The 20,601-nt window shown below is 49.0% G+C and overlaps 1 protein-coding gene across 5 annotated transcripts in view; it reads left to right on the forward strand.

Moving 5' to 3' along the window:
• The window catches only part of Csmd2 (CUB and Sushi multiple domains 2), a 547,650-nt gene that overhangs the window by 444,008 nt on the left and 83,041 nt on the right, over nucleotides 1–20,601 (forward strand). For all 5 annotated transcript variants that reach the window (XM_075945152.1, XM_075945154.1, XM_075945155.1 and 2 more), the window contains 11 exons: nucleotides 3,407–3,601; nucleotides 4,437–4,553; nucleotides 5,127–5,240; nucleotides 10,594–10,689; nucleotides 11,720–11,923; nucleotides 12,581–12,705; nucleotides 13,838–13,934; nucleotides 15,285–15,389; nucleotides 16,346–16,464; nucleotides 16,984–17,053; nucleotides 18,960–19,076. In XM_075945152.1, coding sequence (XP_075801267.1) covers nucleotides 3,407–3,601; nucleotides 4,437–4,553; nucleotides 5,127–5,240; nucleotides 10,594–10,689; nucleotides 11,720–11,923; nucleotides 12,581–12,705; nucleotides 13,838–13,934; nucleotides 15,285–15,389; nucleotides 16,346–16,464; nucleotides 16,984–17,053; nucleotides 18,960–19,076 — 1,359 coding nt within the window. The remainder of the gene's footprint in view (nucleotides 1–3,406; nucleotides 3,602–4,436; nucleotides 4,554–5,126; nucleotides 5,241–10,593; nucleotides 10,690–11,719; nucleotides 11,924–12,580; nucleotides 12,706–13,837; nucleotides 13,935–15,284; nucleotides 15,390–16,345; nucleotides 16,465–16,983; nucleotides 17,054–18,959; nucleotides 19,077–20,601) is intronic.

The following is a 20,601-nucleotide window of genomic DNA, read 5'->3' on the forward strand; positions in this document are numbered from 1 at the left end:
TGAACAGTCAGATATGTCCATATATATATGAAAGAGTGAGAGAGTGATGTATTAGTCTAATGCCCAGAATGTTCCAGGTACTCGAGGCTCAACCAGGCCTCGTCAGCCTTTGTGTACGAACAGGTTCATGTTACCTGTGAAAATTAAAATTTTTCTGGCTCACACTTTCCACCTGCATAGTATAGGGCCCCAGCCACCTTTGAAATTGTCCTTTAATTAAACATTTCTGGTGGCCCCTGAGAACACCACATATGTGTTCACAAACAATGCTAACCACGATCGCCACCTAGCCCATGTTTATCAACTGCCAATGCTCCCTGGGTATTTCTTATCCACCAACTGGTTTGACCCCTTTCATTGTCTGCCATTGACATGCGCAGTTCTAGAAGATGCGCGAAACATGGGATGCAGTAGTTTTCTTGTCACGGGAGCAGGCCTGGGGGACGGACATCGTCCTGTTCTCTTGTCTTAGCTTTTTCCTATTGCTGTGATAAAACATGCTAATGAAAGCAATGGAAGGGAGAGGGGTTTGCCCTGGCCCACAGTGCAAACCATCCCAGTGGGGAGTCAACAACGTGGAAAGAGTTTAAAGCAGCTGTTCAGATCACATCCACAGTCAGAAAACGGGGTACGAGGGCCCATGGCATTGCACAATTCCATTTTCCATTTCTGTAGTCTAGGATTCCACAGTGGGCAGGTCTTCCCACCTCAGGCAACAGAATCAAGAGAATCGCCCAGGCACACCTAGAGGCCCATTTCCCAGGTGACTCTAAATTCTGTCAAGCTAATCATTAACCCTAGAATGACACCTCTTTTCTTTGAGAATCGCCAAATTTGTTAGACTGACCAACAAGCAGGAATCCAAATGGCTCCACTCCTCCCGGCACTAGGGTTACATGCCCACACCGACACATGCCCAATTTCTTATATGAGTGCCAGGGATCTGGACTCAGGCCCTCATGCCTGTGTGGCAAGCACGTTACCAGCTGAGCCATCTCCCCAGCTCCAAGTAATTGTAGTTTTAAGGAACTTCCCGAAGAAGCTGTCACCATGAAAGCAACATTGACAAGACCTGATGGAAATGAGACGGGAACCTTATCCAGATGTGGGAATGGACTGTGCACAGAGGCACAGTCAGCAAAGGAGCAGCAGGGGGTGACGTCACAGAGGGAACGGAGGGGCATCGCAGGGCCCTTGTAGGCCTGAAGCATTTTGTCTCCTATGAGTGACGTCACAGAGGGAATGGAGGGGCATCGCAGGGCCCATGTAGGCCTGAAGCATTTTGTCTCCTATGAGGAAAGCAGAAAGTCTTGCTTGTGTTTTCCATCTCCTAGGCCAGACCTGACTGCCCAAGAGGCTGGGATATGTAGGTCTTACCTGGTACCTGGGAACTGTCAGTCAAACCTGGGGTCCATCTTTGAAACTGGAAGAGGGTATAAAAAGCGGGTACCACAAGTGATTCGGACTCTGCATGAGCTTGGTTTCAATTTCTTAGTTTCAAATACGATTTGACTCATTATGAATTTGTGGTCACAGTTCATCATATCTCTGCTATTGGAATGTGGGTCATCCAGTGGCCATTTATAGTCCAGCCAGAGCCTCGGGCATAAGGAAAGACCAGAATTGATGCAGGGGTCAGGGTGAAGTACCATAGGGCACACAGGATGCTGAGGAGGGGCCCTTGGCCTGGCAAGTGAAGGTTCTCTGGGCTTAGTGAGCCCCAGCAGTGCACTCAGGACTGCTGCGTGTTCAGCTGTGTGGGGAAGACTTGAAGAGCAGGGAAATTAGAAGGGCTCCAATGGAAGAGCTGATGGACATGACAGGATTATAGACACTCGGGGTCCTGTCCCATCACTCAACAGGCTGATTGGCAGCTAAGTGACAGCCTGGAGCAATGACTGCCATGTGTATATGCATTCTAAAAGGTACCCCGGTGACAGGAAGTGCCCTCAGAAACATTCATCGTGAGCCAGTCATCTCTGAACTCTGGTGTCTTCTCTGCCAGTCCTTGCCTCCTTAGCTCCACTCGTTCTGTCTCAGAGCGCTTCCGGCAAAGCCGCTAGCACACGAAGAATTGCGCGGTGTCCTTGCCCTACATCGACACTCTGACCAAACCCTGAGGACCAGTGACAGGTTCCTGGTGCCATCTGCCCTTAGCTGTGTCCTGCCACTGCCTAGCTGACAGTCCTGGTGACAAGGATGACAAAAAGCTGCCGCGGGGAGTGTAAGGGCTGCCTTCCAGGATGGCTTTAGATTTCTTTGGGGAAAAAAGACCATGGTGTCAGTCTACTTCAGACACCCGGGCCCCAGCTGGTACCCCCAGCACTGAGGAAACACCAAGTATGGTGCAGAAAAATGTCAAAAGAATAAATGGCTTGGTTACATCCACTGTTGCCTGCCTACAAAGACTATTGCTTTATCTCCGACACAGCGCTGTACTTGAATCTACTGATATTGTAGCTACCATCTGTGCCCCCCCCAAAGCTCCTGCAGTCACTGCCATCCTGTTCAGGTCATGGCCTGGCAGGACTTACTGTCCCACTGGCACCTGACCCTGCTGCCGCCGCCAAATGTAGTGTTTAGCCAAGTGTCTCTAGTTTATTTACCAATAAAGACTAGGGAGTCAGATGTTGGGGTGAAATCCCACTAGCTCAGAGGGGGCAGAGAAGCAACCAACTGACCTTCTCTTTTGGCCAAAGACCCAGCAAGAGAGCATCTCTCCAGCCATCCCAAACCAAAAAGGCCATGAATCTCTAAATCCCTCCCTACTCTTTCTTGTGCATCTCTCTATCTGTATTCCTGGCTCCTTCATACTCTCTATGGTCAATTCCTGTCAACTAGTCACTGGCTCTGCCCTCTGCTCCAAGGTTGATTTTATTAACACAATCTTGAGGTTTCACACTGCAGTCAATTATCCTGCAACAGAAAACACCTAAGTCGTGTGACCAGGCAGAAACCACCATTACTTCAATGAATGGTAAACACTTGGTGGCCAGTGAAGACCTAGAAACCCATATTGGAGCTTTTGATATCACAGGGGTTTGGGGTATCCAACCAGAGGTGGGGTGAGGTTTCCCACATCCTCCCTAGATCTGGAGTTAATGCCCTATATGTGAGCCTGAGCAACAGACATCAGCTCCACCCTCAGGCCAGCACAGTGTAAGAAAAGATCAAGAGAAAGAGATGATTCCAAATGCTGGGCATTGCCAGGCTTGTGGCTGAAGATAGGAAGCCAAAGAAACCTAGCCTATACCAGTTGGAGGTGAGAGAGGAGCCAGGAGCCAGGCTTGAGCACTGACTGACCCCTGCCGCCCCCCAGGGTGTGGGAAGTGGCATAGCTCACTGCAGGCACAGCAGTACTTGCTCCCCCTGAGAATGTCAGCTGTCTGTCTCTCTGGTTTTCCAGAAAACCCAAGGGAGTCATGTTTTGACCCCGGTTCCATCAAGAACGGCACTCGAGTGGGCTCTGACCTGAAACTGGGCTCCTCCATCACCTACTACTGTCATGGAGGCTATGAGGTTGAGGGCGCCTCCACCCTGAGCTGCATCCTGGGGCCTGATGGGAAGCCACTGTGGAACAACCCAAGGCCAGTCTGCACCGGTGAGAATAGCCAGGACCCTGGGGATCTAAGGGCCTGAGATGGATGCTGGGCAGAAGGATCTGGAGAGTGGGAAGCAGGACATGGCCACAAGGGGACTCCTGCGAAGCAAGTAAGGTCGGATAATTGGGTTTGCAATGAAGGGGGTTGGCTTCATCATCCAGCCAGTGTCTCAGTCCCTCTGGACGGTCACCTCTCTGGAGTGTGTCTACTCACTCAGAGAGATATTCAACCAAAGCTTGTAGGCCTGCCATCCAGGAAGTACATACCAGGAAAGGGAGATAAATGTGACCTTGGGCTGATTCCTGGGGCTGGAGGACATTCTGAGTGATGTCTGTGTAAAGTAAGGCTACAAGGTGGTCTTGTGTTATGAGAGCCCCCAGAATATGGGGAGCCCAAAAATTAGAAAGTAATGAGGACTCTTTGCCCAGGTAAGTGGGCGAGGCCAGCACCAAGGCCACTTGTGGAAGTTGGCACCAAGAACAGGAACAGTAGGTAGCTTGACTGAGTGGACCCCAGAAGGGAAGTGTGGGGAGAGAATCTTCAGCTTACTGCTCAGTAAATGCCAGTGCCTTCATGGATCAGCCATGGAGCCAAAGACCATGTCCAGGTCCTGCATATAAGCGTGAAAGTCTCATGATGTGAGCCCCAAAGGCGTGCCCTCAGGGACCCATGCCAGTGTTAACACCTAGAGGACAAACACCAGTGTGTGCCCTTAGATGGATTCCAGACTAGTGACAAGACGCCCTTGATCTGGGCGAGGCCAGAGGTCCAGGCTGGGAGAAGGGAAGATGAGCAGCTGATGAGATGTCACCAAGTCTCTGGCTTCTCTTTCAGCTCCCTGTGGTGGACAGTATGTGGGCTCGGATGGAGTAGTCCTGTCCCCAAACTACCCCCAGAACTATACCAGTGGACAGACCTGCTTGTACTTTGTCACCGTGCCTAAGGACTATGGTAGGGTTTCCTTGACTTGCTTCTGTGTTTTCTGATTTCTCCCATTTTCTTCCAAAATGGCAAGCCCTCGGGGTCCTTCATTGTGAGACCCAGAAGGACAGCCTCTCCGCCGGGACAGAGAGTATCCTGGGATACACCAGGAGAAGGCTTTCCAAGAGGAGAAAGAAGTGCACACATAGGCATAGTGTGTGTTGGAGGGAGAGGGGGCAAAGGCGAACTGGTGAAAAGGACTGAGATTGGGGTGGGGGATAGGGGGGATAGAGGATGCACCAGAAGCCTCTGCAAGTCCTCAGGTAGCTACAGCAGCTGTCGTATAGGTGCAGGTGTGAATGTCGTCTTGACCCCTGTGGAGAAGACCAACCGGCCAGGGACTCCCTAGACGTCTGTGTCCTGGTGCCCAGTGCTGTCAGCCTACAACCCTGAAGCAGAAAGGTCCCCTAACCGCTGGCCCCTGCACCAGCAACCCCCTCTAATGTCTCTCCTCCGGGCCCAAGGCCAGCAGATCCCCACCTCTGCCCCACCCCCCTCAGCCGCCGGTATGTCCTCTGATTTCCATGCATGTCTCCTCCACAGTGGTGTTTGGCCAGTTTGCCTTCTTCCACACAGCCCTCAACGACATAGTGGAAGTTCACGACGGCTACAGCCAGCACGCCCGGCTCCTCAGCTCACTCTCCGGCTCCCACACAGGTACCCAGGGCCAGCAAGGGATCCGGGTGGGCCAGGGTCGGGGAGAGGGAGTAAGAGGAGACTGAGCCATCCCAGGACTGCTGCCGGGAATGAGGGTTTATACCCATCACGGCCAGAGAGGTGCTATTTTATAATCCACTACAAGTTCTCCACATCAAAAGGGCCACACATAACGGAGGACCCAGGCACACCTCAGCCCCATACTTTTCTTTTCTCTATGAGCATGTTGTGTTTTCACTGTAGCAATTTGGAGCCAAACCAAAAATCATCATGGGGAGAATTTTAAACACACACACTCTGAACGAATGTTCGTCACAGTGTAATGTGTGTCCTTCTACTCCTCAGATCCACATAGACAAACTTTTACATATTCCGTTGAATAAAACTATATATATAGTTGAATATATATTTATATAAAATGTATATACTTTATATATTTATATATATGTATATTTCATTGTAATTACTCTTACCATACACTTTCTCTGTCGTTAAGTATCTCTTTTATAATGGGACTTTTAATGCTTCTTACGCGTTTCTCCTATAGTTATTTTAGATTTATATAAGAAATTCCCTAGTGCTGTGCATTTAGCTTGCTTCTGCACTATGAATAATAACTCATTGCATTGTACGTATATCTTTATTCATATCCCTGACTGCACCTCGGTGTATCTAAGAGTGGCTGAGCAAAGACTACAATGAGATCGCTGAGGCTTTTGTGGAAATTGTCAAATAACCCTGATAGAAAGATCTTGCAGCACTCTTCTCCAAAAGTGAGATCATTTTTAAAAAGTTATCTATTTGAAATACACAAACAGCATATCATTTTTAATTTGCCTTGTTATTGCTGGTGAGGTGGTAACTTTTTTATATATAATGTCTTTATTGGCCCAAGCATTCTTGTTGCAAATTTGTGTTGATTTTTCTATTAGCCTCATCTTCTTTTTCATAAAGTAGAACCCCACATGGCTATAGGCAAAATATATCTTATACCAGGGGAATCATATACACTTTAAAAAGCCTTCCACTCCAGTTTGCTGTTTGCCTTGTAATTTTCTTCGGGGTATGTTTTGATATCAGAAAATTAAAATGCCCCTTGATATCAAATAGATCTTTCTTTCATCATTTATGCCGTTGCTGTATACAGAGCAGATGATAACCCCTGTTTTCTGTTTATTCTTTCCGGTTCTATCACTTTGCCTTTATTCCTCTGAATTTTATTTTGACTTTTTTATTGATACAGAGACTCAAACCAGTTAATCAGTTGTCCTGACAGAATTTTGAAAATGTCAAGTTTATATATTCTAATGTTTATGGTGTTTGGGTCTTTTTAATCTATTTCTTCCAAGCGTATATGTCTCCCTGTACAGGTTTTGGCGATTATAAAGCTGTAATGGTACTTGGTGTCACAATAACTTTTCCAAGATTTACTTTCATTTTATGTGTGTGGGTGTTTTACCTGCATGTATAGAAAGTACGGCACGTATGTGCAGTACCCAAGGAGGCCAGAAGAGGGCACTGGAGCCTGCAGAACTGGAGTTAGGTTGGGAACTGTTGTGAGGTGCTAGGGACCGAACTCAGGACCTCTGCAAGAGTCACAAGTGTGCTTAACTGCTGAGCCACCTCTCCAGGCCTGCTACCGTAACTTTAAAAGCTGTGTTCCTAATCATCCCTGTGGTTGTTTTTTGTTTGGTTTGTTTGTTTGTTTTTGAGACAAGTCTTTTTACTTACCCCAAGCCTCAAAGTTCTCATCCTCCTGACTCCCAGGCACTCAGTACCACAACTAGCTATTGTGACTTTTTAAATTGGCCAGTCTTGCTTGTCACCTCCAAATATTATCTAGAACTATGTTGTCCATTAAAGCATGATTAAAACTTAGAGACAGAAATTGTGGTTCTAGCCATTGGCTCTTACTTCTACCTCAGTCCGAAATGGCGATCCTGCCTCCAGGAATCTCAGAATGAGACTGTGACTGAGAGCTGTCTCCTCCTTCCTTTTAATCCTCCCCAGCGCTGGCATTAAGGGCATGCACCATTGCCATCTGGTATCTATGGCAAGCTAGTGTGGCTGCTGGGATTAAAGGTCTGTGTCATTGCCACCTGGTCTATAAGGTTGGCCAGCGTGGCTGTTTGATTTTTCTGATCTTCAGGCAAGCTTTATTTATTAAAATACAAATGAAATGGCACTGTAGTCAGTTTTAAAAATGCATAGGGATGGCACTATGGTTCAGCTGGCAGAGTGCTGGCCCGGCACGCACAAAGGCAAGCATGTTCGGTGCCTAGCACCACATAAGCCTGGCGTGATGGTGCGGGTCTGTGACCCCAAAAGTTGCGTGGTAGAAACATCCTCAGCTGCATAGCAGGTTCAAGATCAGCCTGGGCTACATGAAACTCTGATGCAAATCAAGAAAAATTACATAAGAATTATCTCTAGAATTTCAAAAAATGTATAGCTTATGTTGGAGACATAGGTCTTTATATTATACATCTTTTTGTATTAACCCTTGTGCCCCGCAGGGAATATGATGCGTCTCTCTTTATCGGTTAGACACTTTGGGGGTCAGGCTGCTGCTTTCATTTAACTGGTAGCGATTTGTTGCTTTTGTTAGCTTTATTCCCAGCTATCTCATGAGGATTTTAGCTGTCTTTATTGCTCTCTTATTATAAATGGGTCCTTTTTGCTCCCTTTATGTTTTCTAGCTAGTCTGTGCTAATCAATTCTAAGACTGGCGTTCAGAGTCTATTCCTCTTACAGACCCATTGAACTGTCCTCAATAGGGCTAATATCACAGGCTAATTCTTGGCTGCTGGATGAGAGGCACCATCATTTGCAAGTAAATTGGCTTCATTGTTTTATTTCCTCCTCCTCCTCTGTTGCTTTTCTTTGATTTCCTTCCATGGCTCCTGTTTTATCCAGGTATATTCTTTTAATTTTGATGCTAATATTTTATCTTTTGGTAAAGTTCATTTCATAACTTCTCTTCATTTTAGCGATGTCACTTATGTAACATGCAAGGTTTTTTTTTTAATGCCCTTGCTCCGGTACTTATGTTCCGGGTCTCTGGAGCGCTGTGCACCTGTGTTCACGGCCCCCTTCTCTGCTTGGCTGTGCTTGCTAGAGGTTTATGGGAAACCTCTGCTGCTTTGGGGAATTCTTATTGCTCCGACTTAGCAGTACTTATATGGAATTTGTTACTTTCTAATTAGCCACTGCTTTTATTTCGTAAATTCTCTCCTCTGTTGCTTCTTCAAATGACTGTGTTCTTCTCAGCCTGATTTCCTGGGTGGAGAGCGTTGTTTGTACTCGTCCCTGTACAAGAACACACATGTTTACAGGAGTGTGCTCAGCTTGAGCATGCTTACAGCAACGTACTCACTTGGGCTTCATGTCGTTCATTTTGACATGTATGATTTGATGTATACTACTTCAACACATGGTACTTCTTTGCCTAAGAGATAAGAATGTCTCTTCTAGGGCTAAAGAGATGTCTCTGTGGTTTAGATTTCTTGTTGCTCTTGGAGGAGGTTCAATTCCCAGCACCTACGAGTTTTCTCACAACCATCTGTAACTCCGGATCCAGGAAACTGGAAACCATCTTCTGACCCCCCCATAGGCCCAAGGCTCACACATAGTGCACGTATATACACGCAGGCAAAATAATTCATACATATAAAAATAAGCCTAAAACTCCTTTTTAATTAAAATACGAAAAGATATCTCTTCTGGGCTGGGAGGTGGCTGTGTGGGTAAAGGCACCCGCTGCTCAAGCTTGAGGGTCTCAGCTTGAAAACCCAATACTCATATAAAAAGCCACGCATGGCAGCGTGCATGCCTGCAGCCCCAGTGCTGCGGGAGTGAAGCCGGGAGGACAGCTGGCTGCCAAGCTGCAGGTTCAGGGAGAGACAGTGTCTCAAGAAAATAAGACAAGACAGATATGGTGGCATAAGCCTTTAAACCCAGCACCTGGGAAGCAGAGGCAGGTAAATCTCTTGAGTTCAAAGCCAGCTTGGTCTACCAAGCAAGTCCCTGGACAGTCAAAGCTACCCAGAGAAACCCTGTCTTGGGAAAACAAACACAACAACAACAGCAACAACACAAAGAGTAGCGTGTGAAAACATCTTCCACGGAAATTGTGGCATTTGGGGTAGTGGAGGCCTTTTTGCATTTCTTTCCGTCTCCATTTCCGTGTTGACTCAGGCTCCTTTCCTCAGTTTCTCTGGGAAAGGAGAAGACTGGGTAGATGAGACAGATGTTTGTGCTGGTGTCTGCCAGCCCACTTCCTTCTCCCTAGGGACCGGCTTCCGGTGTGGGAGGCACTTCCTTGCTTACCCATTCTTTCTGGGCCCGTCTCTAGTTTTCAAGATTGGATACTTGGACTTTATGCTCATGGCCTCTGTAATTATTTTTAAATCATTCATTTCTCATCCAGAGATAAGTTTTGACATTGGCCTTCAGTCGTTATCTCACTGACAAGAATCATCTGGGGTTAGCAATCCTTCCCCGGCAGAATTAGAATTTCTTCCTTGCTGGCTCCTGGCTTCTCTCCCTTAGTTCTTTCCAAATATACTTCCAGTCAGCACAGTAAACAGCCATTCCCTCCATACATTCCCTCCATACATTCCCTCCATACATTCCCTCCATACATTCCCTCCATACATTCTCTCCATACATTCTCTCCATACATTCCCTCCATACATTCCCTCCATACATTCTCTCCATACATTCCCTCCATACATTCCCTCCTTACATTCCCTCCATACATTCCCTCCTTACATTCCCTCCATACATTCTCTCCATACATTTTAGCAGCCTCCTCATTTCTGGACAGGTCATGTAATTTTCCAGACCTCTTTATCTTGCTTTGTAAATGAGAGTGCTGCTGAGCTCTGCCATGCTGGCCTCACAGCAGATCAAGAGAGAACATGGATGTAAAATCATCTCTAGGGTTTTTTTTGTTTTTAAGACAGAGCCTTGTGTAGCCAAGTATGGCCTCAGACATGCTATGTAACTAGGGATGGAGGATGTCCTTTAGCTTATGATCCTCCTGCCTCTACCTCCCATGTGCTGGGATTAGAGGAGCACACCTCCCTTCCCAGTTCACGCTGTGCTGGAGGCTCAAACCTAGAGTTTTGTTCACAATAAGTAAGCACTCTACGAACGGATCCGCATCCCCAGCCCCCATCTGTGAGCTGCGCTGTGAGGTGCAGCCTGTGAGTTAGGTTGCTGGGAGTCCTGGACTGTGGAGGGCTTCACTGTGCTCAGCAAGGCTGCCCCACCTTCCCAGCCTGGATTCTACCCTCTGGGCATTACAGTGAGTCTCACTCCCTTCCTTTCTCCACACCCTTCTCGGCAGGAGAGTCGCTGCCCTTGGCCACCTCCAATCAAATTCTCATTAAGTTCAGCGCCAAAGGCCAAGTACCAGCCAGGGGGTTCCATTTTGTCTACCAAGGTATGTAGGTGTGAACCTTGGAGGGTCAGATGTCATCTCAGTGACTTTGTGTCCTGAGGAACAGAGACCTTCTTACCTCCCATCTGCACCTCCCTATGAGGACTTGGGGGGGCAGTTACTATGTGGGGGACAATTTCCTGACATTCATTCAACTGTATACATCTGTTTACCCAAAAACAGTTTGGAAGGAAACCACACATGGGAAGTAAATTCCTTTCCTCCCCCTGACCCGTGCCCCACCCACCCTTACCCACTGTCTAGTACATCTCTGATGGTGCTGGGGACACCGTCCCAGCCCTCTTATCCCAGGGAGCTTGGTTTTGTCTGCAGTGCAGTAGTAAAGGGACGGGACAAGCCGGGACTCTGATCAGGGAGGTGGCCCCCAGCCATTCCACTTCTTAGAACCGTCATTTGCTCAAGTATGAAATGAGGGTAATAATTCTTGGTTGGGTTAAAAGTCCATAACCAGCCAGGCAATCAGTGTTCATTCTGAGTCACTAAGACCCAACAGGACCTTGGAGCATCTTTGCTTTTCCCTGCCCAACAACAACCTCGTTGTTAAGGCCACCAGTCTCTAAGCAAGGCCTTCCCTGTTTGTTCTACATCTGCCCAGGAGGCCATGTCTAGCCCTGTGCAGGGGGAGATCCCGCTACAGGGGCGCTATTCCTAATTCCCGCAAGCCACCAGTATGCTCAAGTCGTTGGCCTGCAGACCCTGGGCAGGGGCTTGAGAGAGCCATTAGGGAACGAGGCCCTGGTAAGAAAGAAGTGTCACCAAAGGAGCAAAGAAGAAAGAGCTCTGAGGCTTAAGTTTGGGCCCTGGGCCTCTCACTACCTTGATTCCTAGAAGCTGTACCACAATACTGAATCCCGCAGTGTGCCTCAAAATGGACCCTGCCCTGGAAAGTGTCCGTGCCAGCCTGAAAATGTACCCTAAGCTCCCAAGGTCCCCTCCAGCCTTGTCCTGCATGCATCCCTGGGCCAGTTTCTACCCAGTGAGGCTTGCCCCCTAAGTGCCTTTTCCCCCACAGCGGTGCCCCGAACCAGTGCTACACAGTGCAGCTCTGTGCCAGAACCCCGCTATGGCAAAAGGCTGGGCAGTGACTTCTCCGTAGGGGCCATCATTCGCTTTGAATGCAACTCGGGCTACGCCCTTCAGGGGTCCCCAGAAATCGAGTGTCTCCCTGTCCCTGGGGCATTGGCCCAGTGGAATGTCTCTGCACCAACCTGTGTGGGTAAGTGATAGCCAAGACGGAGACCGGGCAAGGAGAGATGGAAAGATGGGGAGAGGAAGGACAGAGGACAGACTTCTCTCCCTGAGGGACACAGCCAGTCATCAGAGATCCCCAAGGCATGCATCAGCCCTTCTCAGCCTAAGGAGAATGGCCCTCTCAGGCCGAGTAGCTCTCTGGTCCCACCGGGCATGTGAATACAGAGAGGGGAAGGAGCTGGAGAGGGAGATCTGTGAAGAGAGGACCACTGTTTGAGGTCAAGTCACCAAAAAACAGGAGATCCCTAAGGGAGAAGCCAGCATGGCAGAGAGGCTTAGCAGAGGCTAGGGACCCTAAAGGGGGTGGGACTGGGAGGTGAAATTTGGGAGTAGGAGAACACACACAAACAAAGATGAGTTACAGCAGGCTGGAGATCCTGAGAGAGGTAGGGAGCAGAAGCAGGAGGAATAGGGGTGGAGGGAGGGAAGAGTCAAAGAGGCCAGCACATGGAAGTGGCTCAGAAGAGGCCAAGATCCTGAGGGAAGTGGGGCTGAAAGCCATAGAAGAAGCTAGCCCAGGAGGAGGCTCAGTAGAAGCCAAAGGCCCTGAGGGAAACACACAGAGAAGCTCCTCCCATGGAGGAGCTGAGGAGCCTCTGACCAGCCCCGTGTCTCTTCCTAGTACCCTGTGGTGGCAACCTCACTGAACGCAGGGGCACCATCCTGTCACCTGGCTTCCCGGAGCCCTACCTCAATAGCCTCAACTGTGTGTGGAAGATCATGGTCCCAGAAGGAGCTGGCATTCAGGTGGGAACAAGGAGGTGCCTAAGTTAGGTGGCTGCCCACAGATTCTGGCTGTTGCTGGACCCCGAGCCAGGCTGAGGTGGGAGGAGAAATAACATCTCTGTCCTTGTCCTTGTGGCTTTGGTGCCACGGTGCAGATGTGGAGAGATGGCTCCCAAACAAGAGATCACAGCATCTCTGGGGAAAGATGGGAGGAAAGACAGCTAATTGAGGGAGGATGGGAGATGGGAATTAGCTCCAGCCAGCCAGGAGAAGAATGTGGGCTTGCAGCTGGAATATGAATTTGGAGGGGTCTTGGGAAACTTGCAAATGGTTCAAGATATTTAACTAAGACCATTAAGGAGGAAAAGGGGGGCCTTGCTGATGACCCGGGAAAGAGTACATCACCAAGCACAAGTGAGGCAGAGAGAACAGCCAGATACACAGCTAGGGCGTCTGGGATACGTAACATGTGCCCAAGGTAGGAGCAACACAGAGAGGCATAGGAGAGGATCTAGAGCCTGCCAGGCCAATGGAGTAATCAGGACCAGAGCTGGAACCCAATGAGAGTAAGAAACCCAAAGACTATTCCAAATGTGAGAAGGGGCCAGAGAGGCGCTTAGTTGGTAGAGTTCTTTCCTGACATGCCCAAAGCCCTGGGTTCAATCCCAGCACCACATAAACCAGGTGTGCTTCTGCATGCATGTGACAACTCCCAGGAAAAACAGAGGCAGGAGCATTAAAAGTTTAAAGTCATCCTCAGCTGCATGGTGACTCAGGGTTAGCCTGAGCTACATGAGACCCTGTCGCATAAAGAAAGAAAGAAAGAAAGAAAGAAAGAAAGAAAGAAAGAAAGAAAGAAAGAAAGAAAGAAAGAAAGAAAGAAAAGAAAAGGCAAGGGGAGAAAGACAGCTGGACGGGAGCAGTCCCATTGTCTGGAATGGCACTGTCCTTCTGTCCTATGATCATATTTCAGGTCTGTCTTCCCCACCAGACAGTGAGCTTGTGAGACAGGTATGGACCACATCTTACTTTTATGGGAAGGAACCAGCACAGTGTCAGGCCCAGAGGAGGCGTTTGATAAATTAAATTACCCATGGGGAGAGAAATGGGTACTTGAGCTGTGTGATCAACAACTCAATCGTTCTGTCTCCAGATTCAAGTCATAAGCTTTGTCACAGAGCAGAACTGGGACTCTCTAGAAGTGTTTGATGGAGCAGACAACACCGTAACCATGCTGGGGAGTTTCTCAGGTAAGATGGGACATCCAGAGCTTTCACTTGGAGGGTTGTGGTTGACATCATCATCACTACCATCACCACTACCATCACCATCACCACTACCATCACCACCACCACCATCACTACCATCACCATCATCTTCATCACTACCATCATCATCATCACTACCACCATCACTACCATCACCACCACCACTACCATCGCCATCACCATCACTACCATCACCATTATCACCATCATCACTACCATCACCATCACCACTACCATTATCACCATCACCACCATCATCACTACCATTGCCATCACCACCATCACCACCATCACTATCATCATCATCACTACCATCATCATCACCATCACTACCATCACCATCATCACTACTATCACCACCATTATCCTCACCATTATCACCATCATCACCATTGCCTGAGGTTTAGCATATTAACAATGATCTGCAACCATCACTTCTAAACAATCCCAGAGCATTTCTGTAGCCCTGAAAGGAAATCAAGTACCAAGTGCACTCATTCTCCACCTCCCCTACTTGCCCCCAGCCTCTGGCAATCACTCATCTTACAGTCCCCGTGGACTTGCCCTTGTCCACAGTTCATACAATTGAAATCTTAGGCCGTGTGGTTCTGTCTGATGGACTCACCCAGTGTCGGTTTGAGTCAGCGCTGTGCTGTGTACCGGCTAGTCCATTTCTTCATACGCCTGTCACATAGTGATGGCTGTTTCACCTTCATTATGGAGCTACTGTGGCTAATGCTGGAGTGGAGAGTCACCTGCAAGCTCTGGTGCCCCTTTTGTTGTTCGTCCTCAAGAGCGTATATCCAGAAATGGAATCACCATCGTCTCACTTTTTTTAGCAAACAACCAAACTTCTTCCCCAAAGTGGATTCCCCACTGCCTAGTCAGTGGCACGCTTGTGTCAGAATATGGTATGTGTTTTTGCCCAATGGCCAGGGAAGTTACCTGAAGCTGCTAGGCCTAGAGATCATGATGCTAAGATATGAAGATGACCCATTCACATCCAGATAAGCTGTCTGCCCTGCTGGGTTGACCAGGCAGTTGTACATGTCAGAATCATTTTGAGGATGACTGAGTAGAGACCAGACGCACAGCCCTCTCACTGCCTGAGGAGCATAACCTCCTGACAGCGTAGGTCCATAGCACTTCTCGTCCACAGATTTCCTTCTCTGGCCCATTAACTACCTAGCATTTGTCATTTAGTAAGTTTGATAATAGGGGGTGGTATTTGGGGGCCCTGGGAACAGAATGCCAGCAGGGAGTAGAAACAGGAATGAGGTGGAGATTGGTGTGTGGAGGGAATGCCGAATGACCCTTGGTGTTCTTGCGCAGGGACAACAGTGCCCGCCCTGCTGAACAGCACGTCCAACCAGCTCTACCTCCACTTCTACTCCGACATCAGCGTGTCTGCTGCCGGCTTCCACCTGGAATACAAAAGTGAGAATCCAGGGTCGTGGCCGTGTGTGGGTTTCTCGGTAGGAGGAAATGGTGGCTGACTCCCCACCCTCCGTGGATTTTGGGCTGTGCCCACTCATTCACACTTAAGGCTACTACTGACTGGAGAAAGATACTAAGGGTTAGAGAAGGCTTGAAACCCTTTCAAGTTTGCGTACTCAACCATGGGACAAAGCCACTGAAGTGCTGAATCACTATACCCTAGGACCAGGCAGAAAGTACTTCAGCCTCGACCCCAGTAGATAATCTGGGATGTAAGAAAGTGAAGGTGCTCTCTCCTCTGGTTCTGCAGACCAGCTTCTGATACCCATTTGGATGTTATCTTCAAAGTTCTTTCTCTCACTCAAAAATCTCATTTTTCATCTACAAAGTTCCTTCTAGTCACTGCTAAGATCCCTGAACAGCAAGGACTATAGCTGTGCCTATAAAGCAGTTTCTGGAGAGATGACTTTCCTCCTGGGTCGCTAGCCCTGCTCCGATCTCACACTAGGTACAGGGAGGGACCAGTGGGCGCCATCAGATACCCACTGTGTGTTCCCAACACATCAGGAGCTCTGATGATTTTACTGGGGTCTCTGATAGATCTGTCTTCCAAGGGCAGAGAAAGGGGAGAGAAGTTGGGAGCAGAGACAACAGGGACATGGGTGGGGGACAGGACTCAGATAGAGAAACCTTGGGAGTCTGCAACCAAGGTGTCCTGATGCTGAGCTCAATAGATGAGCAAAACATCCCAAGCCCCTGAAATGACACCCCCTGTTCCAGCTTTGTTCTGATGAAGCTCCATACTACAATTCTGACTTCCTCTGAATGCCGGGATGAACAGGAGGCCCAGGAAGGCACAAGCCTTGGACCCCAAGAAGCCAACAGCATCCTCCGCATCTGTCACCTTAACCAACCAGTCTTGCCCATATTTCTCTCTCCCTCTCTGTGTTGTCTAGCGGTGGGCCTGAGCAGTTGTCCCGAACCAGCTGTACCCAGTAACGGGGTGAAGACAGGCGAGCGCTACTTGGTGAATGACGTGGTCTCTTTCCAGTGTGAGCCAGGATACGCCCTCCAGGTACCCATCTCCACCAAAATAACCCCAGGGCAGGGCACAGGCGTCCCCTGAGTGCATTGCCCAATCCCATACCAGCAAAGCTGCAGCCTGGTTATGGGTGAAGCCTCCCTATCCCCTGGGGACAGCTATCCACTCCTGGAGCTATTCTCACAAAAATAAACTTTGTTGATGGTAAGGGCCCTGGACAATCCAGCCTGGAATGTGTTCCTGCAAAGTCGGCTTTGATTGGACTTTGGGAAAATTTAATTTCCCTTTGAGGGCCATGAGGGAATTTAGTAATTAGAGGAAACTCAGAAGGAAACCTCCTGTAATGAGAATTCTTTAGTGATGGTTGTTAGTAAGTGGTCTCTCCCGCCCCAAATTATCTCTCCTTCTGTCTTACCTCAAATCCCACAATGATCTCATGCATCTGGATGTCTTGTCTCTTAATGTGAGGCCTAGAGCAAGCCCACGTTCCGGGTTAGGTGTATAATTGTGCCCCTGGGGACCTCTAGCCCGCTACTGTTCTGATTCCTCCAGGGCCATGCCCACATCTCCTGCATGCCTGGAACTGTGCGCCGATGGAACTACCCTCCTCCACTCTGCATTGGTAAGAGAACTGGACTTTAGAATCCACTAGAGTCCAAATCCCGGGGGATCAGAGCTCTCTGCTATTCTGCTGAGTTCAGGTTCAAGTCAAAAAAAAAATCCAGTGTTCTGGATTTGTTCCAAGTCAGTAGTTCCTGAAAGACATTTGTGCAATTTCTAACTCTCATTCAAAGCTGTCCAGACTTCTGGAAGGTTCTACCCGCCAACTGAAAAATCACAAGAAGCTTGCCCACTTGAGAATATCATGAGGGCCATTGTACTCATATAACCAGCCAGACCCCAGAAGGCAATTTTAGGTACATTGGGCTTTTCCTATGACTTTGTCAAAGTGCAGACTGAAACACCTGCTTCAGTTGTCAAGGGTTGGACATAAATTAAGAACTCAGTGTCTTTTTACTGCTTAACCTATGCTAGGCAATGTTGAGGAAATTAACAGAAATAAGGAAAGGACAGGGGTACCTCAGAACATTTGGTCAGGTCAAGAAAGCAGGAAACAAACAGTGATTGGGTGTCTACTAAATGCCAGACTCCAGTTTCCCATTGCATACCTCCAGTGGGGGTTCATAAGTGTGTGGGTGTGTATGTGTGTGTCTGTGTGTGTGCATGTGTGTTATACACTTGGTGTGGGGGGTGTGCCTATGCATATCTTCCTCAATCGCTCTCCACGTTTTTTTTTTTTTGAGTCAGGGTCTCTCCCTAAACCCAAAGCTCACCTGTTGCTCTAGGTTGGCTGAGCAATGAGCTCTAAGAGTCCTCCTCTCCCTGCCCTTCAGCACTAGGCTACAGGGATATCACTGCACTTGGCTTTTACGTAGATGCTGGACATCCACACTCAGGTTCTCACAGCAAGCCCCTTACCAAGTGAGACATCTTCCCCAGCCCAGAAATCTGTCTTCAGAGATTAAAGAGAGGTGGGAAATGGAACGTGAAGGGTCATCCATGCCGGGCTGACAGCATCCCCTTGTCCCCCAGAAAGTAAGTGAGTCAAGGGAATGTCACATTGGCATGCCAGCATTCTGTGCTTGCTCTCCCATAGAGAGCAGGTTGGATACGGGAAATTCTAGGCATCACAGCGGTTCCCCGAGATGGGAGCTGTTCTTAGCATCATTTTGCTGCTCTGGCAACTGGGCTAGGGAGGAGCGTACATTTCACCCACGGTCCCTCAGGAAGTGGAGTGGGGATTGTGATGTAAGTGGTGGCACTCTTCCACCCCAGTGTGCTTCCTACTCATTTCCTGCCCAGAAAAATACTGGTCTGGACCTTGGCGTTTTCTTCCCTGAACACCCGGGCCTCCGTGGCCGATTAGCCCCTTTCTGCTCACACAGTCTTTCCTCGGAGAACGTGAAAGCTAAAATCATTTCCAGCTGGGCAGCTACTGAGGCACCCCAGCCACCTGAAATCAGATGTCTCCAGATCCTCCCTCGCTGCTGAGTGGTCATGGTGAACCTCGGTGGCAGGCCAGCCTTCCCCATAGAGGATAGATCTGGGAAGAGTCTGGCACAGTTGCAAGCACACAGAGAGGACAGGATGTGTGCCACTCTCTTTCTTGTGTCCTTTGCTCTCGTGAAGACCGGGTTGGAGAGGAAGGAGAGAGGGGTGGGCTGTCATGTAAGGACTGGAAGAGTCAGACTTCTGGAGCAGAGCTTTGCCACTTCCTGCATGGCCTTGATGAGGTCATCAACCTGTGGAGGGCGTGGTCAAGGCTGACACTCCTGGATGCCCTGCACTGTGCTTCAGTCCTGAGTTTACATTGCTCAGTTTACCTGGGTGTACCGATGTTCAGAGAGACCTGCTGGGGTTCTCAGGGGGGTTTGTGACTCAAGGAACGTTTAAAACTGTGACTCTGCGTGCTCGAAGAGCCCCAGCCTCTCCTCGATTTCCTAACCCAACTGCTCTCCTTGTCACAGCTCAATGTGGGGGAGAAGTGGAAGAGATGGAGGGGGTGATCCTGAGCCCCGGTTTCCCAGGCAACTACCCCAGTAACATGGACTGTTCCTGGAAGATCGTGCTGCCTGTGGGCTTTGGTGAGTCTGCAACCCCCAGAGTGACATGGGCTTGGAGCCCAGGCCTGGACTAACTCAGCTATCTGCCCAATCCCAGCTAAGCCCGGCGCCAGCACCACCCTCCCCTCTGGCTCATGGGGTGCTGTCTTGTTCAATCTCGGGGGGAAAGGCAGAAATTAAGTGAAAGGGGAGGAAAGCTTAGGGGTTACTTTGATTTGAGTCCCAAACTAAACCCAGGGGTACAGAATAAGAAACTCAACTTGAGCTGTTGCTGAGGGTATAGCTCAGGGCTAGAGAGCGTGCCTTGTGCAAGACACACGGTTCCATCTTCAGGACCATTTAATAAAAAGAAAAGGAAAGAAATTGCCTGGAATAAAAGAAAAGGAAAGCCGTTTTGCTGAGACCAGGCTGCAAGTTGTGCTTTTAACTCCCTATCCCATTTATCATCCTAATTAAATTGAGCCAAGGTCAATATGAAATTGAGTTGGCATTCTTCACGGACACATTCTAGCCGGCCTGGAGATGGGGAGAGCAGAGATGGGCTATGCCAGGTGTGGGGGTTGTTGGCTGTGAAGGATGTTAGTCTAGGTACAAATTTTAATTGCTTTCAATTCATGTACTGGCAATATAATATAACCTTGGTTATCTGTGCCAAAGAGATGGTGGCTTTGGCCGACAAGGTACGGATGGGCTATCCATGGGGGTCCTCTGGCCCAATTCTGCTCTGTCCCTAGGAAGAGACCTCTCCTGGAGATTCCTCTTTTTTATACATTTGTGTTAGCATAATCTCTACAAAGCAATGCGTTTGACTGTGATGCAAACAAACTTTGCGATAGCCACGCCCCACTGGGTGTTGCCCCTCATCTCCTCTCTCTCCTTGAGGATGATAGAACCTCTCAGTCTGCTAGCCTCAGTGTGAAGACCGCTTGTTTGATCATCTGTGATAGGTCCCAAGTATGTCTTCTGATAAGGGACAGCCATGGTCCTGCTGGCCTTTAAATCAGGATGGAGGGGAGGGGGACAGTGGGGTCACCCTCAAAGGCTAGAGTCTAGTGTCTCGTACCATCTCTTGGAGGGAACTCGGGAAAGTGGAGGCAGCTTTGGCAGCCTCGGCGGAGTCTAGATTTGAGACACCAAGAAAAGAGGGCCAGAGTCCCCTTTGCTCTAACTTCAAGCTTGGGACCAAAGAGGCTGTAGAGGCGAAGGGCAGGCGAGGGTAACACACGGGCAAACAGGACTTTAAGTGGGGTAGCTGCCCGCTATGATCCTTGTATTCAGCCCACGCGGTCTCTAATGGGCCTGCTGCAGAACCAGCGGCGCCGCAGGATCTCTGGCTTTCCAGCGGTTCCGGCTCCCTCTCTCTCATCCAGAATGCAAGGAGTTCTGCAGTTACACGCCCCTGCTGCAAGGGGGCGAACACAGCCCCGTTCTTTCCACGCAGCTCAAGAACCCAGGGTTGGGCCCACAGGCTGCCTGCTGTTCTCCCACACGGGAGGCTGCACGGGCAAGCAAAGCAGAGCCCTACAGACGATGACTCAGAGAAGAA

This window comes from Microtus pennsylvanicus, chromosome 13 (genome assembly GCF_037038515.1).
Source record: "Microtus pennsylvanicus isolate mMicPen1 chromosome 13, mMicPen1.hap1, whole genome shotgun sequence".
Classification (NCBI taxonomy): domain Eukaryota; kingdom Metazoa; phylum Chordata; class Mammalia; order Rodentia; family Cricetidae; genus Microtus; species Microtus pennsylvanicus.